General features: G+C 40.6%; 1 protein-coding gene across 1 annotated transcript in view; it reads left to right on the top strand.

Moving 5' to 3' along the window:
• dst (dystonin) overlaps positions 1 to 16,162 on the top strand; it is a 95,274-nt gene that overhangs the window by 23,202 nt on the left and 55,910 nt on the right. Inside the window, 26 exon segments of the mRNA XM_020603094.1 lie at positions 717 to 815; positions 1,903 to 1,980; positions 3,530 to 3,622; positions 8,087 to 8,253; positions 8,461 to 8,573; positions 8,754 to 8,860; positions 8,945 to 9,064; positions 9,302 to 9,397; positions 9,509 to 9,636; positions 10,997 to 11,090; positions 11,178 to 11,332; positions 11,425 to 11,887; positions 11,992 to 12,120; positions 12,259 to 12,336; positions 12,443 to 12,604; positions 12,871 to 12,975; positions 13,175 to 13,270; positions 13,354 to 13,479; positions 13,566 to 13,718; positions 13,805 to 13,959; positions 14,093 to 14,219; positions 14,364 to 14,547; positions 15,185 to 15,342; positions 15,432 to 15,610; positions 15,694 to 15,832; positions 15,933 to 16,126. Of these exon segments, the coding sequence (XP_020458750.1) occupies positions 717 to 815; positions 1,903 to 1,980; positions 3,530 to 3,622; positions 8,087 to 8,253; positions 8,461 to 8,573; positions 8,754 to 8,860; positions 8,945 to 9,064; positions 9,302 to 9,397; positions 9,509 to 9,636; positions 10,997 to 11,090; positions 11,178 to 11,332; positions 11,425 to 11,887; positions 11,992 to 12,120; positions 12,259 to 12,336; positions 12,443 to 12,604; positions 12,871 to 12,975; positions 13,175 to 13,270; positions 13,354 to 13,479; positions 13,566 to 13,718; positions 13,805 to 13,959; positions 14,093 to 14,219; positions 14,364 to 14,547; positions 15,185 to 15,342; positions 15,432 to 15,610; positions 15,694 to 15,832; positions 15,933 to 16,126 (3,698 nt within the window).

Below are 16,162 nucleotides of genomic sequence, written 5' to 3'. Positions count from 1 at the left end.
CTCAATCCAATAGAACATCTTTGGAGGGAGCTTAAACTCCGTGTTGCTCAGCGACAGCCCCGAAACCTGACAGATCTAGAGGAGATCTGTGTGGAGGAGTGGGCCAAAATCCCTGTTGCAGTGTGTGCAAACCTGGTCAAGAACTACAGGAAACGTTTGACCTCTGTAATTGCAAACAAAGGTTTCTGTACCAAATATTAACACTGATTTTCTCAGGTGTTCAAATACTTATGTTCAGCAGTGCAAGACAAATAAATTCTTTAAAAATCATACAATGTGATTTCCTGAAATTTTTTTTAAAATTCTGTCTCTTAGAGTGGGAATGCACCTACAATATGAATTTCAGACCCCTCCATGATTTCTAAATGGGAGAACCTGCAAAATCGCAGGGTGTTCAAATACTTCTGTTCCTCACTGTATATTGAGATTGGTTGATATGGTCTTTGTGCTGTTGCATAATGTTGTCATGTTGTGGTGTCCCTTACTGTGTGTTTAACACATACTCCAGCACAACACACCTCAGCCGTTACTCGCTCTCCACTGTGACTAACTATCATCTTCTAAGTAGCGGTTTTCTGTTTACATCCTAGTTTTCTCCTCTTCTGTTCTCTGCTCTTTAATTGTTTTCTCTTCATTGTCTAACTTCCCTTGCTTTGGCGGCTGTGTGTGTCCATGTCCTCCTTTCTTCCCCATGTGTTGCCTTTTCGGTGATAAAGCCAAGGGAGCGTGATTTTCTGAAGACTTTGCGGTTGGTGAGTGGGACAGAAGCATGTGGAGTTGAGCAGCATGGAGACACGGTGGATGATGATAAGGGGGTATGTGTGGCTCACCCCCCACCCCCCCACCTCCCTTTAATGAACTAATTCAGAGCATGTTTTGGCCAGTTAACAGAGGTGTAGAAACAATCCCACTATACATTTTGTCTTTTTGTAGTCCTAAATAAACTGCACTGTAGTTCTTCTGTATGCTAATGGAGTATTTTCCCATTTTCCTAATTTAATGTTATGTTTCATAATGTCAGAGTCTTAGTTTAAATGACCAGATGATGTTGATGATGCAGAGAAACGTATACATGATCCAAAGACCCAGGCAGCTTCTTGTTCAAATTTTCCATTTAACATATATGTGAGATTATAAAAAAAGAGATCTGGCATACTGACCTTGCACAGGCATTAAAAAAAGATATAACTGATTATGAAAAAAAATGTGTATAAAGCTTGGGTCTTTATATCCATTTCACCAGCTTTTCGCATCTTTGAATCATACAGTTAAAGCTCTCTGAACCTATATTTGAATATCAGGACATTTTCATCTGCTGCTTTTGAGTATTTTGCTACTTTGTAGCTTCAGGCTTCATAAGTGAGTGAGACTCACTAAATGAAAGCAACTAGTTTATTAAATGTTGTTGCTTTGCTGCTAAGATGAGCAGGATTCTTCAGCATCTGCCTATCAGCAGTGTAGAGACATGGCTGAATGCAGCACAACTCTTTTGCTGCTGTTCCATCCTGGCTTGAATGCATTTTCCATTTCATTACCTCATGCTTTGGCCCCTGACTGTTAAAATGCATTTGCTATAAGATATCATATAATATGGCAGAACATTATGGTGTTCATGTATTCTAATTGCATCCTCGTCTGTCAGAGTGGGTGAAAATGGTGGAAAATGTTCTAGGGTAATAAATTATATGAAAAATGTGCACAGATTTTGAGTGGATTTGCAGGAATCTTTATGCTTGTTGCAGGTTTTTTTGTGTGTGTTCTCTTTACCTCAGTGGATGAGAACTTGGAAGCATGCCCTGTATCCACCATGCTACTAATCATCTTTTTTTAAATTGTCCATTGATATTGAGAAGAACTTGTTTATTCTGCATGGCTCCCCCTTTCTTTTTTTTATGTCTGCAGCCTCGGGAGAGAGGGAGGAAGCGCTTCCACAGACTCCAGAATGTACAGATAGCACTGGATTATTTAAAGAGGCGGCAGGTATGGCTCATTCCCAGACTTTTTTTTTTTTTTTACTTTGTCACAGTTTTGATTGAGGATAAAATTGCTGCAATCCTTTCAGTGTTTAAACTGCCAGAATCAGCTAGGGGAAATCAGCCTTTCAGTGATGTAATCACAAAAACATTTTTTTTCTGCCCTTCTTTTGCTCTCATGAATTCATAGAATAGAATAATTCATGTACCAGTAATAGAAATAGCAGCATTTAAGGAGTGACTACAGATCCCATCAGTGGGGATTCAGCGAACCCTCCCCTCCCCCGTCCACGGTCAGGATGAGGTGAGGGGCGCAGCCTGGCTGAGCTGTAGCCAGATGTGATGTAAGGCTCCAAGACAAAGGATTCATAGATGGTTACGTATGAGTTGTTCCATTGTTTTATCTACAAAGCTGACCCATGCAGCTTCTGTAGTCATTAAAAGTAGAAAGATCAAACTGTCCGAACTTCCCAACTCTTCTCCTGCTGTTGATTGATCACTATTATTAAGATGATCAGGATGGAACCAGAGGAACAAATGGATCCTCCAAACCAAGGCTGCGTTCAGACCCTACTTACTGTTTCATATTGCAGGTGAAGGACGTCATTAAATACGTATGTTTTCCTCTGATATGCGCTAGGTAATACAGGTCTGGCATTTAATTTGATTTGATTGATTTGATTTATTCTTTCAAGCATGTAAAAACAGTTGATATGACAACACACATCATTTTACACATAATCCAATATCAATGTGCTTATACCTAGTACATGCTTGAATGGAGTAGGAAGAAGTCAGACTTATCCAGTCCTACTACCCCACACCCACAATGTTCCATCTAATTAATCATTGAGCCTGTTCTTGCATATATCTTGATTGACACATACCTTTATATTTATGTTTAAACTCGTCAATTCTATTACTATTTTTTATGTCCACACTTAAATTATTCCATAGTTTTACCCCACTTATGGAAATACAAAATCTTTTTTTGGTTGTACGTATAGCATGAATTTTATAATTTAACTGACCCCTTAAATTGTATCCCCCTTCCCTTTCATTAAATAGTTTTTGAATTCCACCAGGTAATAAATTGTTCCTGGCTTTATACATAAACACAGCAGTCTTATATCCCACTAAATCAAAACATTTTAACAATTTAGACTGTATGAAAGCTACATTGGTGTGATCCCTATACCCCATCTTATACACAATTCTTATCGCTCTTTTTTTGTAATATATACAATGGTTGAAGTGAGCTTATGTATGTAGTTCCCCAGTAATTAGTAGCAAACATTCATCACCTCAGTCCCACATTGTGATGATGGTAACAGTGTTCCTTCACGTAGTATAATGGCTCTTGTGCCACCTCGCGGTGCTTGTTATAAAACATACTTATGCACAATACTTCAACAGTCATATTTAATAATTGATAATTACACTACACAAATACAAGGGAAAATACCATCAATTAGAAACTCAGGAGCAGGGTTTGAACATGTAGCAATGTTGTAAATACAGTATGCATTTAGTAATTGTATACTTCCTGTCATCAGGTCAAACTTGTAAATATCAGGAATGATGACATCACAGACGGCAACCCAAAACTGACCCTGGGGTTGATCTGGACCATAATTCTGCACTTTCAGGTTGGTGTCATCATTTTATGGTTTGGAAATGTTTATGATTTTAAAAACCAAGAAATTAAATGTATGGATTATACACAGAATGGTTTATTGCTCACTTTAATTACAAATAATTGATGAAGTACTGTTAATTTTAACCTTAGCGTTCATCTATTGCATGTTTTAGATATTTGAATGCAGAGGATTTTCATTAAAATTGCCTGTTTTGTAAAATTTAAAGATTATTCACTGCAACAGAAATGCTGACATGGTTTGGGAGTGAGTTACATCAGAGTGTGTCAGACTCCTTAAGATGAATGTTTGTAAATCGAGTCCACCGCTAAACTGGACGTTTCTCATTTTGACCACAAGGTGTCGAAGCTGTACAGCAGTGTATAGAAAATACTCTTGCACACAGTTATAATGAGTCTGTCTCTGAAATGACTTGAAAAGACCATTGTTTTGTCTATTCAATCCATAAAATTGAAGTTCCAAATGTAATTTATTATTTAAACAGGTTCTGCTTTGTCTGTTTTTTTTTTTCTTCAAGCATTAGTGAGTGTTTGCTTTGCAGTTTGGAGGGTTGTGCTGGTTTTAAAGATTTTGTGTGCTCTAGGCTAAGTTAAACTTCCCCTAAATGTTTCCTCTGGAAATACTTAAATTAAGGTGGGAGTGACACAAATCATGTCAAGTGGGTTAGTGTGTGTGCATTCCAGGTGTCCGCTGACATTTTCCCATGTGTGAACAAAATCCAGTTCATACGTTAAACAACTTCTCACTCACACTCTCTCTTTCTCTCTCCCTCACTCGCCTTCTCTCCACCTCTGTGACTGCCTTCCATTGGATTATTAATATCTTTGACACATGCAACATTGCAATAATTAGTGTGTACCTTGCAGACTTACAGCTCTGACTGAGATTTTAGTGGTGCTGTGTATTATATTAGAAGAAGCCTGTCTCTGTTTGACCAACGCCCTCAGTGAAATAATTAGCTAAAAACTAGTGAATCTCATTTCACAGTCAAACATGCTGACAGGTAGCGTCAGTAATGGTGCCAACACCTGCTGTTGTCAGTCTCACGCAAGCCCTTGGGCTGTTGATCCAGCAGCAATAGGCCTGTTTATTCTTGATTGAGAGCACTTTAGGAGAAAATGTTCAGTCACAGTGTACACCTTTGGCATTATTAAATAAGCATGGCTGCCAGGCAGATTGACATGCATGAAGCGAGCACTGTTTTTATAGCACTGGCTTAGCTTGCAGTACCCAGATCTTGTCCCAAGGACAGGGGTTGTTTTGGGGACACCGTGGTGCTTTTCTTGTTGCTGCAGGCTGATCTTTTTTTTTTTTCCGTATGAACTGAGAGCGCTGACAGGGTGTGTGTGCTGTTATGTTTGAGCTCAGCTTCATAGCTGGTTTATTGTTTCGCTGTCAAAGTTTTCTTGTGGTGTTTCGGACACTGTCGATTGTTTGATCATGTCTGTACAGAGGATTTATGTGTTTGCGTGTTGAGAACTCTGCAGTGTAAAGTTTATTTTAGCCTATCTGGTGACAGTGCACTGCTGTCACGTGTTTCTGTTTGTCATGTCTGTTTGTTTTGCCCTGATTGACTGTCACTGACGTTGCATGTGACGTCTGTTGTTCTGTCACACAAACACACCATGCGCCATTTATGTTATTCATTCATTGTTATTAGAGCACATACAACACATGTAACAACTAAGGCTTTAAATCATTTTAAATGTAAATAGTGAAGTAATGCCTGTTATAGATAGTTTGAGTGTAAGCTGGCCTTAAGTAGCAGCAGGACTAATCAGTGCTCTGTAGTTTGAACCGTGTTGGCTGTCAGGTGACTTTGACCTACTGGTGTTCAGATTTTGCAAGCTCACAGTGATGCAGTTATTTTTAGTTGATCTGTGTGGTGGCATTACATTTATCCTTTCACATACTACTTACAGTATTTCTCTTTTTACCTTGTAATAAAAGTAATGACAGATTCCAGATGTCCAGAGGGCTCATGCCACACTTTTTCAGGGGATGATGTTTTATAATCCTTATAATGGTTTTATATGGTGAATCTCTTCCTGGTTGTTTGCACCCATGTGATCTGTGGTGGTGTTGATCTGTCAAATAATAGTGTTTGTTTGAACCACTGGACTCAAACCCTACCTCTGGCTTTGCCATTGTATGTAGCTTGATTAATAGACAAAGTGAAAGCACTGTGTTGCCTAGCTTGGGTTTGTTGATCTATGCTGTTTTGTTTTTCAAAGCCCTTCTAACCGGCTGGGACTCTATTTGGCTCATGCAGCCAAACTTGCTGAGCCAAAATTTCTCACACCATAATACTATAGGTGGCCATCAGCTGGAATCCTCTTGCATGTTAAAAACACTGGACTTCTTTCACACATGTTAGAGACAAATACTGTATTAGGAAACCTTAGAGGGGGCTATAATGTGTACATGTTTACTGTGTAGACAAAGCAGATTAGCCAGCACAAAACTGGTCTATCCACAGGTCCACTAGTCTTTTTCATTCTTGCTCAGCTGAGAGCTATGAGTATGCGGACCATGTGTGGGTAAATGCATTTATGGTGTTTGTGCTGGATTAGCAAAGCCAGATAAATGTTCCAAAGGTCAGAAAGGATTCCACTGTCAGGAGAGACCAAAGAGAGAGCGAGCAAGCAAGAGAGAACTGCAGTGAGAAAGGGAGAGACTGACCGGTTCTCAGCTGTGAGTCACTGACTTTCATTGAAAGGAAAAGTCGACTCTGCTCTGAGTGGAATGAATTTGTCTGGCTGCCTGTCACTGCTTTTTGTGTGCTAGTTATACACAAAATAAGAATGTGGCTTTGCCAGAAAGCCAGAGACTTGGACTTAGATCAAACGGAGCTCACTGGATACTTTGCCTGAAAACAGCTTCAAGGTTGTTGATGGGGAAGCAATTGTATGACTGTCAGCCATGGGAAACATCTGTGGCTGTGTCCGGGGCCCTAAAGAGGAATGCTATGTTGACCCCAGGAAAGCTCCGCTGAACCCCGGATCTAACGAGCGCAGAGGTCGTCGCTATTTTCAAACGAAGAAGAGGAAATCGGAGGATTTTCAGCCTGGTGGATCTTTAAGGAATCCTGGAGATGAGGATATTGCGAGAGAGCCCATCTGCCTTAGTGCAGAGCTACAGGATGGCCCAGATGGGAGCACAGAGGAGAACCAAGCAGAGCTGGATAATCCATCAGAGGTAGAGAAACATCTATCTAGGCAAGGCAGTATCAGCAAAGGTGTTTATGTTGGAGATGTACCAGTTTTAATTAGAGATCCCTCTAATCAACCTCTGGACAAAAGGTTAGTACCTTTCAGGTTAGGAAGATTCTCCATGGAGCAGATGGATGGTGAGAGGAGCAGGTCCGCTGTCAAAGAAAGGCTTCATTGTATTAACACAACTTCCAGAGGAGTCTCAGCAAAGCATGGTCTGCTTGTGAAGAAGCTTGTACAGCGCCAGCTACGAAGGGCTGTTAGCTTTGGAGCAGTGGAGCACATGCTGCAGACTCTGAGGGGTAATGACAGACCTGGGAGAGAGGAAACGTTCGCCACGATTATATGGGGGTCTCAAGTACACAGGAGGAGGAGACGGAGGGCCTCCACCTGCTCTGATTACGTAGAACATCTTCCAACTCCTGCCAAATATATTTCCACCCAACACAAGGTAAACCAAGAACATGTTATTTATAATCATTATGGGTATGATTTATTATAATAAGGGGTTTGATATGGGGTATCATTTAACTGAACACTGCAAAGCTGTTTAAGTCATGGAAGTTGGGCTTATAGTGAACAGTAAATGCTAAAATAAGTCGGCTCTTTAAAGGAACACCAGTTTATATTGCTAAACTGGTTTTCTAACTTTATGTCCCATCAGCATTGTCTATAGTTTGTAGACCACTGTGTCATCATTATGGTGACAAGAACAGTACGCTGAACTGGACTGTGGTGTGATGCGGTTGGTGGGTTGAGGTGTTGTGTGAGAAAATTTGGCTCATGTTGTTTTTGTGTTGAATGTGGCGTCTCAGCTGACATCAGCTTGAAGGACTCTTTATATGTGTAAGGCCATAGTACAATCATGAAGACTTAACATTGAAATGTCATCTGTGTGATGGTTTGGCCTGAAAAAAGTAATTTTGTGGAGCATTGAATCAGTTTGCTGGCTCTAATCGGTTTTCAGAATTGGACTCCAAAGGTGTTTCAGACTTTGGAATTTATACATATTGTGCAGGCCAGTCTGTTAAGGGGTTTTTGTCCATCCCTTTGCTTCAGGATGGTGTATTTGTGTCTGTGTTAATTTTGTAGTAGTCCTTGTAAAATCTACTGTCTGCCTTTCTTTGCTTTTGTTCAGACCATGCTGTGAATATCTGTGATATGGAAATTAGAAACTTTTCAAGATGTATTTGTGATTATTCCTACGTCTCCTGCATGCCTCATTTCTCATATTATGAAACAGATCTCGGAGATCCATGTGACAGGGGAGTCAGAGGACATGACAGCCAAAGAGAGGCTGCTGCTCTGGTCCAAGCAGATAACAGAGGGCTATGTAGGCGTGCGATGCGAAAACTTCACAACCTCCTGGAGGGATGGGAGGCTATTTAATGCCATCATTCATAAATACAGGTACTATACCATACAAGAACTTCCAGGGGATTCTGCAGTACACTACTGTACAGTAGTTGTTTAAATTGATGGAACAAAAGTGTTAGAGTATATCCTGATTTTATTTTAATACCTTGGTTTTTCAGTGTTGAATCTTATCAGTATTCCCTGCCTTGTACTGTCTTATGATACTTGCCTTAGTAGTCTGTTTTTCTCTTTCTATCTCAGGCCAGATCTGGTCGACATGAGTCGTGTGTCGACACAGACCAACAGATCAAATTTAGAGCATGCATTTTGTGTAGCTGAACAGCTGGGGGTGGCCAGACTGCTGGACCCCGAGGGTGAGATCCAAACACACTGTCATGCTTGCTTTACTGTACCTCTAAAAAAACAAATCTTAACACCTTTGTGCTATAAACCGTTTGGAGAGAAGCTTGGATTTTTGCTGGAGGAATAAGTCCCCTGAGTACAGCTCAATGCCATTTGTTGCATTTGTGCCCTTTTGTATTTCCACTAACCAGATGTCGATGTTCAGACTCCTGATGAAAAATCAGTCATCACATACGTCTCTACGCTGTTTGATGTTTTCCCCAAAGTACCTGATGGTGTTGATGGCATCAGTGCTAATGTAAGTTTCACCAGTCACTTCACCCAGTCAAAGTGAAAGTGCTGCAAAGTGCTTTATTGCTGTTGATCCTTTTGCTCTGAACAGGATGTGGATATCAAATGGGTGGAGTACCAGAACATGATCAAATACCTCAGCCAGTGGATCAAACACAATGTGGACATAATGTCAGACAGATCATTCCCCAACAACCCTGTGGAACTCAAGGTATTTCTTTTACATTGCATTTATTACAAGTCAGTTGTCTCAATTTACAGAGTGCTTAAAATCTGCTTAGAATGTCTGAAAGGTGAAGGATATCTGCCTGCTCTAAATAACCCACGTGTAACTGAGACTTAAAGTGATATTGATGGGCATGAGAGAGCAGCAGCATCCATCTGTGCTATGAAGTCAATAGCTTCTAACGGTGAAGGAACTTTTACTTTCTCTGCTTTTTTTTTACAGGCACTTTATACGCAGTATCTGCATTTTAAAGAACACGAAATCCCGCCGAAAGAGAATGAAAAGACAAAAATAAAAAATCTCTACAAAATGCTTGAGGTATTTCACAGTAACAACAGAGGAGCATGATGCTGTGATCACATATGGGAGTATTTCTTACACTACATATTTGTAGTGATAACAAGTCTGTGTTTGTGCTGTATCTGACAGATGTGGATTGAGTTTGGACGCATTCAGTTACCCCAGGGTCATCACCCGAATGATGTAGAGAAGGAATGGGGTAAATTAATTGTTGCCATGCTGGAGAGAGAGAAGAGCCTGAGGCCTGAGGTGGAAAGGTATGCAGAGGCACTGAGAGATTTAACACTTTGTCAGGTCTGGCCCATCAGTGTTTTTGACGTGGCATGGTTTTTGAGAGTTTGAAGCCAAACATAAAGTAGGGCTCTAAGCCGTGACATATTTGGATAATGTGCTGCTTTTCTCAATTGAAAGCTTTTCATACAGTATATAGGTAAAGGAGCAATGATGCTACATGAGTCAGCATAACCATTTCTGAGATTGGTGTAGGTGGAGTGCTCCAGTGTCATATTGCAAGCCCACTAACATTTTTACTGGAACCAAACACTAAAGATTAGTGTTGTTTCCCAGTGTGCGATTTTTGTATTGTGCACAATATTCATGGATGATTTACTGCAGACAAAGTGCACCATTCATTCAATTTGACAGATTGTGTTATTTGCAAAAGTGTCAGGAAACAAATGAATCTTCCCCAAAAAAAAAACATTAGTGGTAGAAACTTGCAAATACTAAAAGCACAAATAAGTGAATTTTGTGTTGTAGCATTGCTGAGTGAAGGTATTTTCTGATATAGAATGGCTGCTTTTCTTGCAATATGGCAAGTTCAGTCATGTATTTGAGTTCTGTGGTTCTGTGAGGTGCTGTCTTTCCATCGGTGTTTGTTTGCACAGCAGATCCTATTTCTATGGAAACTCATATAGTCTTTTGCATTTTATAATTCCCTCTGTTAACAATAGTTTAGACAAGTTTACATCTCTATTCTTGCCTCCATGGTTTATAAACATATGATATTTACAGTGTTAATGTTGGGTGTGATAAAAACAGGCAGAAACAGCAATTACAGCACTTTGGCATTGTTTTATATATCCTCAGATCTTGTGAAGGTGTACTGTCTCAACCTGCTATTTAATTGTTCAGCCCCTGAGGGAAGCATATTATTACAGGGTGGGATTCTTTTTACATGCTCCTCACCTGGCTGTGACACTATAAATATAGGCACATTGGAAGTCATTCCATCAGTTGGGTCTGTGAATGCTCAGTCAAACTGTAAAGGTTAAATTGTGGCTGAGACCCCTGGGCAGGGATGGTTCGGATGAGCGACAGGGATTGTTTGCATGGCTGGGAATAGTAATAGCTGCTTACCATCCAAATAAAGATGGATTGTTTCAGCGGGGTCTCGTCTGTTAGCAATAGTAGTTTCACCAGCTTTGGCTCCAGTGACAATGTCTTCAATGAACCATTACACCTTAACAGCTCCGTCTTTCTCAATAACAGCATTGCCTATGGATCCAGGTGGGGTTACACTGTGATTGTTTGGCTTTTGTGAAGCTTTTTTGTTTGTTTCTGTCAAAGTGGTAACCTGTAAAATAACTTCCATGTCATCATTTTGCTTTTATTAAGGCTTGAGATGTTGCAGCAGATTGCCAACAGGGTCCAGCGGGACTGTGTTAATGGCGAGGACAAGCTGGCATTGGCAAGATCAGCTCTACAGTCTGTAAGTTTAGTGCAAGCTCTGTTTGACTTTTAAGTTAGTATGTCAAAATAGCATGTTCATTCTTTCTCTTTTTGTTCTTCTGCTAAGGATGCAAAACGTCTCGAGTCTGGTATTCAGTTCCTAAATGAAGCTGAAATTGCTGGCTACTTGTTAGAATGTGAGAATATCCTCAGACAACAAGTGGTGGACATCCAAATCCTCCTGGATGGGAAATTCCCTTTTGCAGATCAGCTTGTCCAGAGGTGCAAAGTAGATCCTTCTGCAAAAATAACACACTGAATTTTCTCATATACTCAGACATCACATGTTGTTGTTGTTCCCTTTTTGAATCCAGGGTATCAAAACTCCGGGATGACCTTCTAGCCCTGAGAGCTGAGTGTTCGTTTGTGTACAGCAAAGGCCGCACATTGACAACAGAACAAACCAAAATGATGATTTCAGGCATCACACAAAGCCTGAACTCTGGCTTCTCCCAGAACATCAACACAAGCCTGACACCAGTCCTTACTCCTGCACTCACCCCAGGGGGGTTAAGTACTCCTGGGTCCACATTCACCTCTAGCCTTACATCGTGCCTGACCCCTTCAATGCCATCTGCTTTGACTCCCGGTCTGCAGCCTGCTTCAGTCCAGAGCTACATGGTTAGCGGTGGCGGCATGGACTCAGGAGGCCTCAGGCATCTGAAATACGTGCAGATCCGCAAACCCTTACTGAAATCATCAGATCCCAGTATGACAGAAGAAGAAGCCAACATGAAATATGTCCAGGACCTCCTGAACTGGGTGGAAGAGATGCAGGTGAGAAGTCCCTGTTGGTTTGTTCATGTACTGTAGCATTAATTATACACACTTAAAATTAGATATGGAATATTAGATTTTTTTTTTAACATTCTCTTTTAAAGTCACAACTGGATTGTTCAGAATGGGGATCTGATTTGCCAAGTGTGGAAATGCATTTAGAGAATCACACAAGTGTACACAGAGCCATTGAAGAATTTCAGATGAGTCTTAAAGAGGCCAAACTGAGTGAGGTAAGCATTTTGGAGTTCTCTCTCAGTAGTTCTACGTACAGTAATTTATGACATAAAATATCTGAAACAGCACTGGCATTGCCAAATTTAGTTTCTGAAAAGAAAATAAAAAGAAACCAAAACATTTTTGTTCCTCAGATTCAGATGACCATACCCCTGAAGCTAACTTATTCAGACAAACTGAACAAACTAGAACGGCAGTATGAACGGTTATTGGTAAGTGGTCTGTGGAGCTCAGCGGTCATAATCTAAATCATGCACTGTTACAGATGCTATAAAAAAGTGCTCTTAGTCAGACTCAATAGATGTTTGTTATTTTCAGAGCTGTTCAAGAGAGCGACAAAACCACCTGGAAAGCCTGCATGACTTTGTGTCACAGGCAACTCAGGAGCTTATCTGGCTGAATGAGAAGGAGGAAGAGGAGGTTGCATTTGACTGGAGTGATCGTAACAGCAACATCTCCAAGAAGAGGGACTACCACGCTGTAAGTCATTTTCTGTTGTTGTTGTTGTTTTTTTTAATAATCAGTGACATCTTCCATGCAGACAAACTAACAAGGGCTTGTTCAGACAATTCTTTTGGTTGTACAGGTTTGGCTTTGCTACAGTGAAGGCATTTGTCTATGTATTTTGGTTTGAAAGTTTAACTTCATACTCAGGCAGGATATAAGATTGTGTGAGAGGATGGAGCGAATGGTCCTTTACCACAGTCTGGCTGGAAGGGATGCTCAGCTTTACTGTCTTTATACAGGACCTGATGAGGGAACTGGATGAAAAGGAGGAAGTGATCAAGTCTGTGCAGGACAAGGCAGAACGGCTTATGTTCAAGAACCACCCAGCTAAGCTGACTATTGAAGTAAGCGCTGCATTTTTTTTCTGTCAGCTCTGCGGTCAGTACAACAATTAGATGCCAATTTTTGGATTAGTATCAGTGTCTCCACCCTGCATACAGCTGCCACAGTGATAAAAGAATTCCAAAGTCCTGTTTCAGCTTGTAATTTTCCAAACACTGTACCTGGATACTGTGTGTTTTATTTTTGTTGTTTCTCTTTCAGGCATATAGAGCTGCCATGCAGACGCAGTGGAGCTGGATTTTACAGCTCTGTTCATGTGTAGAGCAACATCTCAAGGAGAATGCTCTTTATTTTGAGGTGAGTTGCTGCCTATTTTTCAATCAGTACAGCAATGTGCATTTGTTTGTCTCGGCTAATTTATTTATTTTTCCTGTTCATAGTTTTTCAGTGATGCCAAAGAGTCCATAGACTACCTAAAGAGCCTGCAAGATGCCATTCAAAGAAAATACAGCTGTGATCGAACAAGCAGCCTCCACAGACTGGAGGATCTCATACAGGAGTCCATGGTAAACTGATAGAAAGATATCAAGTGTGCATGTATGTAGAAGTAAACAAAGGAAACAAATGCATTGTATCTGTGTTGTGTTTCTAGGATGAGAAAGAGCAGCTTCTTCAGTACCGCAGCACTGTAGCTAGTTTAGTGGGAAGAGCCAAAAATATTGTGCAGCTCAAGCCCAGGATCCCTGAAACCTCTGTGAGATCCTCCATCCCTGTAAAAGCCATCTGTGATTACCGTCAGATAGAGGTATTGTTCTTCATGCAATAGTACACCATATTTTATTTACAAGTTTTATACTAAAGCTGTGCTGTGTCGGTATTACAACTCTTCAGATTACTATTTATAAAGATGATGAGTGTGTATTGGCTAGTAACTCTCACCGGGCCAAGTGGAAAGTCATCAACCCCACAGGGAATGAGGCCATGGTGCCTTCTGTTTGTTTCACTGTGCCTCCACCCAACAAAGAGGCTGTTGATATGGCAACAAGGTGAGATGCTAGTATTCATTGTGTTTCTTGCACTAAAATTAAAGTTACTTCATTAGTTCAAATGCCACTGAATACACATATTCTTGCGACCAGAGTTTGCTGGGATTATCAATGCCTTTGGCTTTTCCTGCAGAACTGAGCAGTTATACCAGAATGTCCTGGCACTGTGGCACCACTCCCACATCAACATGAAGAGTGTGGTGTCTTGGCATTATCTAATGTCTGATATACGAGCCATTCGCAACTGGAACGTGGCCTCAGTATGACCTTTTTTGTTTTACTTTTAAGACTCTTTAATTAATCCCACTTTTCAACACAAGCTGATGATTTTTAATGATGATTCTAAGAAAAATGCAAAGTGCATGTTGGTCTTATTTCCACTTTTATTTCTCTGACTGATTCAGATAAAGACCATGTTACCAGGTGAGCATCAGCAGGTCTTGAACAACCTACAGTCCCACTATAACGAGTTCCTGGAAGACAGTGAGGAGTCCGAGGTTTTTACAGTGGCAGACTGCACCCAGTTAGAAAGAGATGTTATGGCCTGCAAGGAGTACTACCAGGAACTGCTCAGATCTGCAGAGAGAGGCAAGGCTCAGATTTCTTTCCTGTCCCTCCCTGCCAGGTGCTGCTGCTAGCACACATTTGAATACAACATTGCAAGGAGAACAAATGGCTCCTTAAGCCTTTAAAGCCTTTTGGGATTATGTTTTTTTCTAAAGAGGTGACTGCTTTTGCTGTGAATGTAAAGATTGGGACGTTGCTAATGTGCAGTTATAATGGTTTTACATTCTGGAATGCCTGGAGGAAAAAAAGAAAGTATTTGTCATGTTATGCTACAAAGATCTGTTGAGATAAACAGGAACACATATGTGTATACAGTATTTTACATATATGCCCCTCCCCTTTTAAAAATGAAGCTGTTAACTTGTTCAAGTTTTACTAAAACCACTTACAACTTAGAGGTATAAAAGTGCAACTGATTTAGTCATGTTGCAACAGGTCTTTCTTGTCCTTATGCTGTGACAATGATGCCCCCTAGAGGTGAACCTGTGTGTGACACTATATGTAGGTTTAAGACTCACTTTGTTTTATTTTAACATGATATTTTACATAAAATAGTTCTGATTTTCAAATGGCAGCAAATTTTTACACTGGCTGTTTAAAAATGTATATTTTATGCTGTTATGTTTGTGGTCTTACAAATTATGTTTTTGGTAAACAGAGGAACGTGAGGAATCGGTTTACAATCATTACATCTCAGAAATACGCAAGTTCCGCATGCTTCTGGAGGCCCACGAAGAACACCTGATTAGGCAAATCCACACACCACTGGAAAGAGACGACCTGGAGCAGAGTCTGCAGTGCATCACAGACCATGAGGTACACATCTGGGTATCAGTAAGCATTTAACAGTGAGCACTTACTGGTGTCATTATATTAGTCATGATTTTCTTCATGCCACTTTGCAGAGGAAGATGACAGAGCTAAATAAATTGAAGCAAGATTTTGATGTCATGAAGGAGAAGTGCGAGCTGTTCCTCAGACAGGCTGCAGGTTCTTCGTCTGTACCAACGCTGTCCTCTGAACTCACTGTGCTTGCTCAGAGTATGAGCCAAGTCTACTCCATGTCTTCTATTTATATGGACAAGTAAGACATTCTCTTCATTGTCCAGAAGTGATTACTCTAGTATCCATTAGTTGAATTAAAGACGCATTCCCTTTTTTTTGCAGACTGAAAACGGTGAGCTTAGTGTTGAAGCACAGCCAGAGTGCAGAGGCACTAGTTAAAGCCTATGAATCCAAACTGTATGAGGAAGATGCCATGAACTCCGACCTCAGGTCAATTGAGAGTATCATTTCAACACTTAAGGTAATACATTATTTGGACAAAACATTTCACCAACACTGTCACTGGTTTTAGTTTGTTTTGTGCAGTTACTCCTCTTTATTATTATTATTATTTTTTATAGCAATGGCGGACAGAGATCGATGAAAAGCAGGAGGTTTTCCATGACATGGAGGATGAGCTGCAAAAAGCACGAGCCATCAGTGTCCTCATGTTTAAGTCTCACAATGAGCGGGATTTCGATCTTGACTGGCATAAGGAGAAAGCGGATCAGCTGAGTGAGAGATGGCAGAACATTCACTCCCAGATTGATAGCAGGTTAGTGGTTTTTGGAAAAAAAATTTTGGTGGGGGG

The sequence above is a fragment of the Monopterus albus genome, unplaced genomic scaffold (genome assembly GCF_001952655.1).
Source record: "Monopterus albus unplaced genomic scaffold, M_albus_1.0 scaffold60.1, whole genome shotgun sequence".
NCBI classification, from domain to species: domain Eukaryota; kingdom Metazoa; phylum Chordata; class Actinopteri; order Synbranchiformes; family Synbranchidae; genus Monopterus; species Monopterus albus.
This window is presented reverse-complemented; position numbering and strand designations above follow the sequence as displayed.